The sequence below is a fragment of the Vollenhovia emeryi genome, unplaced genomic scaffold (assembly GCF_000949405.1).
Source record: "Vollenhovia emeryi isolate VEMERY1.0 unplaced genomic scaffold, V.emery_V1.0 DF939206.1, whole genome shotgun sequence".
In the NCBI taxonomy this organism is placed as follows: Eukaryota; Metazoa; Arthropoda; class Insecta; order Hymenoptera; family Formicidae; genus Vollenhovia; species Vollenhovia emeryi.
The window spans coordinates 15,163-29,129 of NW_011967160.1; the positions used below are offsets into that span (position 1 = coordinate 15,163).

At 39.5% G+C, this 13,967-nt stretch overlaps 1 protein-coding gene across 1 annotated transcript; it reads left to right on the forward strand.

Annotated features, from left to right (window-relative positions):
- The first annotated feature begins 358 nt into the window (after positions 1-358).
- On the forward strand, positions 359-11,704 carry LOC105561477 (cyclic AMP response element-binding protein A-like). The gene is made up of 5 exons (XM_012011482.1): positions 359-886; positions 6,822-7,266; positions 7,877-8,142; positions 8,754-9,294; positions 11,033-11,704. Exons 1-5 carry the CDS (start codon positions 782-784, stop codon positions 11,443-11,445), a joined length of 1,770 nt encoding a protein of 589 aa, XP_011866872.1. The 5' UTR covers positions 359-781; the 3' UTR covers positions 11,446-11,704.
- The last annotated feature ends 2,263 nt before the right edge of the window (positions 11,705-13,967 follow it).

Genomic DNA, 13,967 nt, shown 5'->3' on the forward strand with positions numbered 1-13,967 from the left:
CCAATCATACAGAGCGCTCACTCAACAGTTGTATCTGCTGAACGCGGCCATTAAGAAATCGTTGAGCGCTCACTCAACAGTTGTGTCTGCTAAACGCGGCCACTGTGTCGTCACTGTACGACTTATCCCGGCATTATTTTGTGCATAAAAGCTAATAAAAAGAATTACAAGCGCAAAAACTATATTTAACCGTGTCGGTAAAAAGATGGCTGAGGGATCCTCTTAATACCGCGAGTGAATTTAAAAAGCCCGGGACTAGAGACGGTCTCGGGGTACACAAATCCCCCCCACAGTTAGCCATCTTCAATGCCCCACGTCGATGCTTCTATTCGTGACACATATGCCGTCTCTGTGTGTGTGTATACGCACGCGCGTACACATATATTTATCAATGAGATTCTATGCCACGTTGGCGGTTTAGGCGCTGCGCTCTACTCTTGCTAGACCCGTTCGCGAAGAGGCGTTGTTCCGTCGATCTACCGCGACGATACCGGGCGAAATCGTCGAGAATGCGAGGCCGCCGAACGTGACGAGGTGCTGCGGGTGCGTCAACGCGAGGCTTCGGCAATTCGAGCCGCGCTGCAGGGTGGGGCGCGAGTAAAAGTGAACAAGGACCGCCGTGGCTCTCCTCGCCCACGGGCCTCGCCGTCAATCGGCGATGATCGTCGAGCGCTGACCGGTGTGCGTCGACCACGAAGACCCACGTCGCTAGTGCGCCACGTTCGAGCTGCGGCGAGCGGCGGTTGTGCCCGATCGCAGAGTATTCCTATGTTAGACAGCGATGTCGTCGGACATGAACCTGTTTGACTTCCTGGACGACACGTTTCTCAAGGGGGACGTGAAGGATGAGCTGTTCGTCGACCACAACTACGGCGACGTCATCACAGTGAGTCAACGGAGCCTCCCGGCTTCCCCCGCGGCGTCCCATCTGCGCGCCGTCGACGCGTGCCGCTTGGGCTGCCTCGTGGCTACCAGCGTGCTTCGGTCCTCGCGGGTCTGACACACTTCTCGAGGAGGAGAAGCGCTCGTCCAGCTCGGGAGACTTGCCGAATTGATCGGCTGTTGAATATTGCATTGTCCGGAGGAAACTTGCGGCGTATTGAACTCTGTTTAATTACACGCGATAGAGCGAGTGGCAACAGAATAACGTACTGTACGTTACAATGAAGACGCAGTCGCGCTATTACTTGGCAAGGTTTCAATAGACACGAGATGCTTGGTGAAGCTTTTGGGTAGCTCGTGCCATTCGTGGAATTCGAAAAGTCAGTAATTTGTTTGGTCTTGCAACGCCAAGCAGTTATCATACTCCATATGGCGGGGAACAGCGAGTTGCTTTCTGACCAGGGGATCAGTTCTGTATTTCAAGTATTCCATAAATGACGTACCGTACGTTACAATAAAGGCACAGTCGCGCCATTACTTGGCAAGGTTTTGTTAAGCCTTGTGCCCGCGATCCAAGAACTGTGTCCAAGTTCTGGTTCCAAGAAATGCGTAGCCGATCAACTTGCAGCTTTTCCATAAAAGACGCAGGTTGATTGGTTGCACATTTCCCGGAACTAGAACCTGGACACAGTTCTTGAATCGTGGACACGAGGCTTTAGACTCGAGATGTTCGGTGAAAAGCTTTTGTGTAGCTCGTGCCACTTGTGGAGTTCGAAAAGGCAGCGATTCGTTTGGTCTAGCGACGCCGAGCAGTTTTCACGGGATACTCCATATGGCGGGGGAACAGCGAGTTATTGCTTTCTGACCAGGGGGTCAGTTCTGTATCTCAGGTCCATAAGTGGCAAGAGCTACACGCGAAAGCTCTACCAAACATCTCGAGCCTAATAAGACTTTGCCAAGTAATAGTGCGACTTTATTGTAACGTGTTCGTTATTCTGTGTTTGCCAAGTAATACTGCGTCTTTATTGTAACGTGTTCGTTATTCTGTGTTTCCTATCGCTCTATTGTATGTTTTAAGTAGAGTTCAATACGCCGCAAACTCTGTATCTTGCACAGTGAAGATGCTAAACGTGAGCGGCTTTGTCTCTTGAAGAGCCTAAGCTGCGTGCTTTTAGCATTTTCCCTGTAGCGTGGGACACAGAATTGACCGCCAAGTGCACAGTTTGTAACAGCGCGTTTTGCTCGATCGAACGACACGCGGTGTTGAGGCGAGACGTTGCGAACTAATGTTTAACTAATATTCAGGTGTTATATGTCCGATAGTAACGGCGCGCAGCACAGGGTGGGAAAAGACGGTACATGGATTCGCTTAGTAATTTAACGGCCACCACCTAAATGGCGTTTAGGTTTCAATTTGATTTATATCTGAAAAAGGACCGAGTTAAAAAAAGAATTAATTGTTGCTAATATTTAACGTTGCGCGACTCTCCTCGAGGTCGAACCGGAAATTATCAACGGTGAATCGTCGACGAGTTGCGTCACGTTTCGTCCGAATTGAACGACGCTAAGGATCTTGGCCTCCCGTCGACACACAGAAAAGAGTCTCGTGACGATATTTCGTCACATTCCACTTCTTTTCTAGTCCGTTCGGGTTTCTTGCGATAACTGAGGGACCAACTGCGAATATGAGGCCCACTTTTAACGAGGCTAAAGCAGAGCGCGTATACATAAATGCACATAAATATAGAGGCACGTGAGACTGACTTGAAATAAGTTCCAATGCAAGCTTGTCGGGTAAATCAATTGTAGCGAGCCCGTCCGAGAAACAAGTACTACCGTATGCGACGACTGAGTTACTTCAACCGGCCATATGATCGGTGATTATTGCAACTGCTCGCTTCTTGCAATTTAACGATCTTTGCAGCGACAACTCTTCGTTATCCGAAGCCGCGTACGAGGGCTAAACCGCTGAGGACATTGCGTTGTACAGACTTGCGGCGTTACTGGGCATTGTTTGGGTACTGGGTTTGGGCGAGGGGGAAAACCGCCGACCAAAAACTTGTACACCAATGTCCACCAATGCCCAGTGGATATTACTTTATCTTATGATTTTGTTTTATCTTATTATGTCTTTATAGTGTCCCAGCCAGGCCTAATGCCCAAACCAATGCCCAAAAAATGCCTAACAATTCCACAAATCTCTACACCACAATGCCCTCAGCGGTTCTCCCCTCGGGTTTGGGCATTAGGCCTTGCTGGTGCATTACAAAGATAAAATGAGATAAAACAAAGATAAGACAAAGCATTGGGCTTCAGTAAGCATTGGCGTACGTGATTTTGGTCAGCGGTTTACCCCTCGGCTACGTATGTTTCTCTTAGAGTTTGTACTTTTTTACCCGAACTGGCACTAGTTCGGAGTTTATCTTTCTCTTTTCAACGTAGAGAGAAGAAGAGATACATTAAAAAAAAACCATTGTATGTGAAATTTTAATTCATCTTAACATATGGCACAGAGAGCGCCATGTGCTCTTGTGCGTGCGGTGATGGACAGAATGGTTGCGACGCTTCTTAAAATGAGTTTCGGGACGCGCATTTAGATTCAGGTTTACACAGTTGAGAGATTTGTATTAAATGGATATCACATGTGTTAATTTAACATAATATGGATGCGTTAAATGATGACACTAATACTCTGTTAATATTTTAACACAAAATAAATGCAAATCTCAAAATAATTTGAAATAAATTTTATGTAAAATTAACATACTTTTAATGACAAAGTGAATTTTAAACAATGCAACTTTTACATTTTACAGATGTAATAAGTCAAATGACGGTTCGAAATCACTGTCACTTATGCTATACAGAATAGAATCGACATTTTATTTTGTAAATTTTAACAGTTAAATTTTGTTACTGATAATATCGAACGTATGCATTGTGTCAGATTAAAAATAAGTACACATTGTGTTGTTTTAACATTTCTCTTCAGTTAAGTATTTTAATAATTTTACATTTGAGGTCAATTAACACAAGAGCAATATGTTAAATTAACACACGAATGCGTTAAACATTTAACACAAAAATTTTTACCGGCATTTTTCTTAACAGGAAACCACAAATTTTCCAACTGTGTACGTTCCGAAACATTTTCTCTGATTGTGAGGAAAATCTCACTCGAGAATAGATCGGAAACGCTCGAAGTGCTTTCGGAATGGCCATCGAGTGGGAATGTTCCTCGGAGAAGAAGATTTTGGAACGTATTCCTGCGGCTCGATCGTGAGTCATTTTCTCCAAAGTGAAATTTTATTGACCAATATTGAATTCGTCAATGAAATTTGTCACTTTTCACGCCGGAGGAAAAGATTCATGCTCGAACCCCAGAATCTAAACGCACGTTCCTAAACGCATTAAAAAAAAGTGTCGCGACCATTCTGTCCGTCACTGTACAGACGCTAAGAGTGGAATTTATCGATTTCCTTACATTTACAGTTGCTTACCAATTTTTATCCCAATGGCCGCGTTCAGCAGAAAGAGCCGCTTTGCGACTGTTGTAAAAATCCGGAATCCACTCGGGCGTGCGCTCTCAATTATGGCAGAATCTAAGAGCACACTCCAGTGAAATTTACAAATACAACTGTTGCAAAGCAGCTCATTCTGCCCAACGCAGCCAACGTCACACTCGAGCTGCGCTTTGAGTGAGCTATAATTTTTAAATGAGAATTTATTTGCAACTTTATACCGCGTATATCATAAATATACATTTCCAGAGAAAATATGTATATACTTTGCTCCTGCGCGTGTTCTCCAAGGGCTTCCTCATATTCCAGAGAATCACTGAAAATCATGAGTAAAATTCCGTCAGGAACCTCGGTCGCTTCGCGCCGTCGCGAGTCTATCGGCCAAAATCGCTCGGAGGACGATAATAAAATAACGTTAATACGAAACGCACCTTGAAAAGCTGGGTCTCTCGCCGAGAATGATTCTAGGGATAAATGCACGCATGTACGGGCGGTACATCTTTCCGAGAGGTAGCTTCTCCAGTGGCGTGATTTTAACATATGGTGCGCCGACTATCCACGTGGTCTCGCGATTAACCTCAGTCCCGAGTCGCCGGGACGAGTCTCGCGCGCTCGTATCGTCCGATTACGCCCGGCCGGACGATTAGAATTAGACAAACGATTTAAAACGCGCTCTCTTTGTTTACTACGCGCGATAATTACGATTAAATAGCGATACACCGTCGTGTAAAACCACGTGGCGGACATGCGCCATTCGCGTTCAGAGCGCGTAGATTTCAACGCCGGCGTAGAAAAATACGTGGCTCGTCCGCTCGAATAATTTTGGGGCGGTTTTTTTTCTTTCTTGCTTCAGTGGATACGCGCGGTTTGCTTGATCGGAAAAGAATCTCGGTCTCTTTTCGCGTCTCGCTCGGACCAGAAACCGAGAAGCCGGACTTGACGCGGCGAATGACCTTTGAACGTACCGTTATGTTACGGAATTCTCCGTAACCGCACGTCTTGACTCTCCACCTCGGCGCACACGCCGGCATAAATTTATATTACAGTCCCTGCCTCTTTTTCCTACGATTATTTATTATCGTTGTTGACCGTGCACTGAGAAAAAAATGCTCGATTAAATTGCACATCCGTTTCTCGATCGAATCGGCAACTGCATTTCATTGAATGAATTTTATCGGATAGATATGTGATTTAATCGGAAAAATTAACCATCGGAAACCCTATTTAATTGGTTTCTGTTTTTTAATTACTGTAATACTTTAATTAAAATACTTTAATTACGTAATTACTGGCGCCAAGTGCATTTTACATGCCAATAATATTTTTATTGTCCACCTCGGTTAGTTCACAGAATTAAAACGGGGCCGCCAATATTCTGAATTCTCTTTTATCGATAAAAGAGTCCGCGAAAGATCTCTTCGGCCATTAAGAATCCTTCGAAACCAATTTTAATGGCAGTTTCGGTGCACGGGCCTACGTGTCTTTAGACAAAGACGAGCGCCAAAGTTCTCGTTCAGCTGTGAAACCAAGTGCGCAGCGTTCGATCGGCAAAAATTTGTGAATTCAATGGATTTCGATGGCTACCGGTGTGTGTTTCACACCCCCACGCGAGTAACGCGGGGTTGATAATATCGAGAACGAGGTGACGAAATCGTTCGCGTTAAGTTATTATCGGATAGCAAATTTATTGCGCGTCGCGGCTCGATAAGAGGATGAGCATTTTGTCTTTCTAAAAAGAAACGTGCTCCTCTGATAAGCTCGGTATCTCGCTTCACCGCATCCCTACCAATATTTAACGATAAAACGCATCCAGCAGGCGTGATGAAACACGTTTGATTTCGATTACGTAAGCCAGATTTTATTTTGCGCATTCCTCCTCCTCGATCTCATCTCTATTTCAAATTGACGCGCAAAACAGGAGGACCGGATGGTTTTTCGGCGGTTGCACTGGGAAAAATTTCCATCGGACAAACCGATCAAATAGTGTTTCCGACGGTTAACTTTTCCGATAGAATTGTGTTGAGGAAAGTCCCCTATTATGAGATAGGTTTCTAAATATGAGATAGCAGGTTTTCAACACCCAAATTCAACCGCAATTTTTTTTCTCGCAACGCTCACACGATCCAACAATGAATTTTACACTAAACAGATTCCGCTCCAGGAGCAATAAATTCATGGTGGAATCAACAGACGATGCCTGCTAATTTAACAGACACCCCGCTATCTCACATTAGAAGTCTATTTCATTGAGAAACCAATCGTATTTTTCATCGGATATACAATTTAATCGGATATTTTTCTCAGTGTGACGAATAACTCGTTGAAAATTCACAATCTAACGGCGATGTGGTACAATGGCACAAAATCTCGTTGGAAGATTTAAGACGCAGACACGGCGATGTTTATGCGATGTTCCAGGCAGAGGAATGTCCCACGAATCCCGACGACCTTTTGGCTTCGTTCCTGAAGCTGGAGGAGGACCCGCACCTCGACTTCAACCTGAAGGACCTGGAGACGATCGCGTCCTCCTCGTCGGACAGCGGACTCTCCAGCGCGCTGAGCCTCTCCTACGAACAACAGCTGAGTCCATTCCTGTCGAGGCCGGACCACAATGAGGAAGAGGAGCTCGGCAATTCCGACTTGAACAGTCCGCAGAACTTCATGGACCTCGACCCCACGCCTCCCAGCCCGTCTCTCGGCAGCGTGGACAGCCCGGTCAGGTCTGTCGTGAGCTCGAACATCGGCTCGCCGACCACCGACGTGGCCGAAGAGATGGACTGCGAGCAATCCTTGGTCGCTATTGTTACGCCGAACAATAGCTTGAGCACTGCTATCGCCACGGAACAACCGACGGTCGATACCGGTACGATCTTATCATATTCAAGGACCTGTGTAAATGTATCTAGGATCTTAATGGTACACTAAAAATGCAAGGTTCGGAAACGTGCCATTATCCTGGCACATGATGCGCTCTCAGCTTCGGTAACACGTTCTCGTTTCACAATTGCACACTTAAGACACATACGAGTACTTGCCGTTGGTTTAGAACTTCCTGAAAATTTACAGAGCTTTTACCGTCTCGGTTTCTGCCCCGCGCGTTGTTCTGTCCTCGCGGAATCAGATTTACGTCGACGTGGTCCCCTTTTTGCGAAATAAACATTGCAAGTTCAACAGCAAAGCTCGCTTATATTTTATTTTAACGTGCATTCTTTATTTATCTATTTTTGTTATTTCTTGGTATTTTATCTGATCCTGTCATGAAGCAGAAGTGGATACCTTTCAATTCTATATCTTCCACTAAGTTTTCTGATAATCCGCCATTTCTTAGAAATAGTTCAACGTTTTATATTATTCATTCTGTGTTGCTATCAATGTTATCAATTTTAAAAACGGATTATTTTCCTTCTCTAACGCCGCTGCATGGAAATATTCGATTTGTGAAAAGATACGACAGAGAGTCTCATATTATACAGATTCAGCGCCTAAGCAGCAAGTGCAACTTACGTCGCAAGAGAATGCCATAAACATTCGAAATCTGACGTGTAATAACGGAAAGCGAAATATTCGACAATTGATACGCGTGACTCCGATGGGTTCCGGTAATCCGCGGTCCATCCTACTGCCAGTGAGCCTGAAAGACATGAAGGAAGTCCGAACTATTAAGATCATGACAACGCAAGCGAAAAACTTGAAAGGCTTCAAGATCAATCAAGCGAACATAATTAATAAACCTATTCAGGTACGCCAGAGTTGTATTTAATGACAGATTTACAGGGAAATAATTATCTATCGTAACTCTTAAGGTTTTTTACATACATTTTTACAATTATACCTCAAAGTTTACCCAACGTTAAATGAAAGATGCAATATTGTGCCACTTGTGTTTGGCTCGTCGAAATCTAATAAGTAAAAAAATTCAATTTTCAATTTTGCGTAACTCAAAACCAATTGATATTAATGGAGGAAAGTTCCCTATTATGAGATAGGATCCTAATATGGGATAGCAGGGTTTCTGTTAAATTAATAGGTATCATTAGTTGATTCCACTATAAATTCATTGCCCTCGAAGCGAAATCTGTTTAGTGGAAAATTTATTGTTAGATCGTGTAATCGTTGCGAAAGAAAGATTTGTGATTGAATTTGGTTGAAACCTGTTATCACATATTAGAAATACATCTCATAATGGAGGACTTTCCTCTTTGTAAGTAGAAGAAATACAATTTTGTTAAAGAATTTGTTGTTGAAAGAGTGATGTTAAGATCATCTTTATGTTGATTAAAACACCAACCATACTACATCGATGTTATATTGTTGAAAAAAAAAACATGACTTTTTACATGTTGTAATTAGATGACTATCAAACAAGAGGATTCCAACAGTGACAAAGGTTGCAATTCCAGTGATGAAGTGACGTCGGAAACGGACTCGGCTTATCCGCGACTGAAGTTGAATGCCGAGGAAAAGCGATTGTTACAAAAAGAGGGCATCACATTGCCCAGCCATTATCCGTTGACGAAGCACGAAGAGCGCGAGTTGAAGAGAATCAGACGCAAGATTCGTAATAAGATATCCGCGCAGGATTCCCGTAAGAGGAAAAAGGAATACGTGGACGGCTTGGAGGATCGCGTGAAGCAGTGCACAGAGGAGAATATAACGTTGATGAAGAGAATCAAGGCCTTGCAGTCGCAGAATCAGAGTCTGGCTGGTCAGTTAAAAAGACTGCAAGCGCTCATACAAAAGGGCAACAAGAGCGCCCAGCCGGCAACTTGTCTGATGGTCTTGCTACTTTCGTTAGCTCTCGTCGCCTTACCGAATTTGCGACCACATTCCAACAATAATAATAATGATCTAACACAAGAGCAGGAGCAACCAGAAAAATCATCGCTCGCAGGTACGTTCTGTCGTTTTGTTAGAAGAATCTTATGTGCATATCTGTATTTTTACATTTTTACATGTTATACTCGTTATAAAAATGTTGCATACAGTATCAAATCTACCTGAGATATGAAATTGTAAAGAGCATTGAATTATTCTTTAATTTTGCTCTCTAATGCTTGTCTATATTGTTGTGTATTCTATTTTCAAATCAAAGTCAACAAATTGTAAAATAACTTCCAATAAAAGTGAACGGAATAAGTATTATGTAATATAGGAAAGGAGAGAGGGGAGTAATCGTGAATATAATCTTAACAAGATGTGCAGACACATCATAATATTTAAGTATGAGATTCAATACAATGCTAAGAATATCTTTTGATAATATTCGAAACATTTTGTGCTTAGCCTTGATACTCACATTATTTACACAGACTGTAAAACAGGCCAAGAGTCAACAATGATATTAGCCGCAGGCATTGATAGATAAGAATATCTGTAAGCGTTTACATAACACGTGGTAGAAAATGAAATTGTAACCCAAAATTGTTGTTGCATTGTACTCGTAAATTTAAAGATACTTAATACAAGTAAAATTTTCGTTGTTGCTGTATAATTAGTGTATATGTGAAGACATATACCATAAAAATCAATATTAGATGTAGACTGGTACTACAACATTACTATTCATCATTGTTTGAAATATTTTCACATGCACAGGTTTCGTTTTCTCACAGTAGAGCTTATTTCGTAGCATTAAACTACATACGCAGCAAATTCCCTTTGACAAATAAATGTTCTCGAATTTCGCCGTAGTTGCACTTTGTAAAGTAACTGACGCGCGTATTTAGTCTGAATTCGGCGGGAAACCGTTCGACCATGGGTTCATTGCCTTGAAAGCGATACTTCGTTTCTTATAATCGAGAAATTAACTTGTTTCCGAATTTAAATATGCATGTGTAGAAATTGGAACAGAATATGAATATAGCATATAAATCCAAAAGAGAAAATCAAAGAAGAGGCGAGAATTTAGATAAAACAATAGTTTGTTTAAAATTTTTTTAAAGTAACCCTTTAAACCTAAAAACCTTGATACGTGCGAGAACAGTGAAAACTGTAACATGTTTGTAGGGTCATTAAAAAGTAGCCTTACTACTTTCTAAAAGGGGGCAGGAAAGTACTGATCCTTTCACTGAATCGTGTATTATTCAGACAATTCTTTTTTCGTATATCTTATGCAGATAACTTTATTAAAATAAATATCTTTCTAAGCAAAGGACAGTTTTGTTTTAATTTTATAAAAAATATTTCAAGTAACATTTTATCATATTTAGCGATAAAATGATATAAGAAAGTTCTTACATTCTACATTGTCTATAACATCAATGTAACATTAATGCTATATTCTTTAACCAAAATAAAAAATAAAAAGCATTTTTTAAACGTTATTTGATTTTGCCGTAATTTGATTTCTACGAATAATACTAGTGATTTACACGAGTGTTACTCTTCGTTTTTGTAACAGCAATGGTTTCCACTGTATGCAAAATTTTATAACATAAAAATATATTTAATCTTCCTGAACACGTAATAAATTTTGACCTCAAAATACAAAAGTAATTGTCCATGTGCTCTTGCACGGCAGACTGTAGAATGGTCTCGAAACAATGAGTGCATCTGTATACACAATTCTCGATGGAATTAGCGTAAGGTGTATCGTAGCCGTATTCACGGAACCATTGTTTTAATTTTAGGTCGCTCGAGGACTTTATTGTACACGAAGCAGCTAATGGATGAAGAGCTACAGCAATACGGCGAGGAGTTGTTGCAGGAGGTCGAGGGCCTTCTGGATCACGATTACAGCCCGGTTATACAGATGCCTCTCTACAAACGTCCCCGCATCGACAGCGAAGCTACTCCCAAGTACGTCTCTTCCATGAATCACGTGGGAGGAACGCTTGGTTTAAAACCAGATATCGCCATCTCGAAGACGACGAAACAGTATATGGAACCACCGCTGGACGATATCTGGCCACCGCCGAATCCGGGCGGGCAGAAGACGGTCAAAGTAGATAAGCTCGAAGCTCTTACTAACGAGCTCAAGATTAACATCTCCGATACCGAAGGCACTAGAACGGTTCTTGTCAAGATGCCCCATGATAAGTAAGACGGAATGTGGTTACTTTTTTTCTTGCAACGATACAGTAGTATATCTTTTTAAGTTTAGGAATTTGCAGTGATTTGAAATATACTTCACCATTAGAGTGGCAATGAGGTGACAAGTTTTTTCCGGAATATTAAAGTGTTATCGATGAACAATTTCATTAGAAATCTTTTATATATCCGTAAAAATAATTATGTTTGAAAATTATGCATCGATTGTGCGATCATAGAGTATTTTGGCGAATAAATAGTGTCTACCTATAGATGTAGTAATCATTTTTCAAAAGCCAATATTATTCGATTATATTTTCTAAATGAAGTCAATATAATTTTCAGCAGACATTGAATTATCGATCTATTAACACAACAATTTAACAATGTTAAACGGTAAACCTGAGAAGATGGCTGCAGTTAAACATTTTTCTAAGAATACTTCGTTGTTAGCTAAATGTGGTTCACACATGAGCAAAAAATGAAGGAGAAAGAAGAGAAGCTTTATGCGTGAAAGAAGGAAACTTTACGTGTAAAATTTTCTAAGAACTTTTATGAATTAGACGATATTAAACATTTACTTATTTATATGAAAAGCAGTATAAATACTATTATTTTTACAATATTATGATTATCGATGTTTTAAAATAGTTATATACATAAGAAACTTTTTGTAAATAATTAAAGCGTGTATACACATAAAATTTATATACGTACCACTATTGCTTTAACGTTAAACGACATCTGGAATAAATGCCTATGTTTCTAATTAACAGAGATGTAAAACAGATATCAATAATTTATGATTATTACAATTAGATGTATATAAATATATATGCACATGTACGAATAACGCTTGTCACAAAAAAAATCCAATAATATGATATATTAATCATATGGCATGATGTAGGAATTCATATAATCGTTAACAGTTTTAGTATCTCGATCTTTGAATTTACTCAATCCGTAAAGTTTTATGTATGCCTGATTTAACATTGATTTAATTGAGACTTTTATATCTCTTGAAATATTCATATAATTCTTTTTATTTTATATAAATAATGCCAGTATTTTTTTAATAACTGAAAAACAGATAATTGGTGATCAAATTATTGGAAAATTGCATGCGTGTGTATTTGCGCGTGTGAATGTGTATGCAATGTGTACGTGTGTGCGTGTGTATATGTCATGCTTCTACATGTGATATTCAGTCTTGAGAAAAATTAATGCTTTAGAATAATTTATCACAAGTCACACGAATTCATATATGCGATAATTGTGTAAGCTACTGGTACAACTAAAAAATTATGGGAAATGACAAGAAGTGGATTATCTAATACCATGATTTTGCAAATAGCCGCAGTTTTCGCCGAAAAGACTGTATTATAAGTAAAGTACATATTAAAGTAAATATCGAAGGAAAGTATATGTTGATATTCTGTTTCGATATATCTTTGCCTCGTGCACAAAATGTGCCGAACAAGAATTCTTTTTTTTCCATTAGAATAAGTCTAGAGTTAAGTTAAAAATTACTACGTATAAACAACTACTTTTCATATACATATATGCTTGGTAGTATATGAAATCACATATATATGTATACTATGTGCACGAAAATGTAAATAAAATATATTATTGATGCAGGACAAGCCATTTTGTAACTTGTACTTATACACTTGCTCAGAAATATCGGCAAGAAGTTAACTGAATTCTTCACGTTCGTGCAAGAGTATAAATCTTGATAATTCTGTTTATTTCTGAGTACAGTACGGCTATATTTTTATATACTTATAGAAGGATAGGGTGGTTTATGTGAGCGTAATAAAATCACAATATTATAAACTTTATTCTATGTGTATCGATATTAATGAATAAAATGTTTATGTGTGAAAAGTTATATATTCTTAGGATCATTGTATATTTTTATGTACAGGTATTATATAATGTCTTAAGTAGAAGTTCATTATCTAATGTAAGTTATTTTATAACGTTTGCATATTAAATTTGATTAATATTATAATTTTTATTTGATTTTATCTTTATGTTTTTATTTTATTACTATTATTTATTATTGTATATAATAATAAAATAATATATAATATAAAAGATACATATTAAATTTTAAAGTTAGGTGTTTAAAATTATATTATCCAATATATTATGAAATCTGTAATGTATTCGGTTCAAAACATATGTTTATGATAAATCTTGAGATCAGTTCCGTAACAAGAAACATTTATAATTCAATGGCTATAATATGATACGATTAATGTAGATATATGTATATATGATCCATGAGTAATATTTATGATTCAGTAAGTAGCACGAAAGAAAGAATTGTACACAATCCCACCTGTAAAATTACAGATTGGCTCAATTTTAAGAGCGAAAATAAAGATTAAATAACAAGAAACTACGGGATTAGTCAAAGAGAAATTCGTGCATTTGATTGGCGTGTACTCTTAAATTCACTCAAGCTTAAGAGAATACGCCAATCAGATTCAAGAATTTTGCAACAGTTGCAAAGCAGCTTTT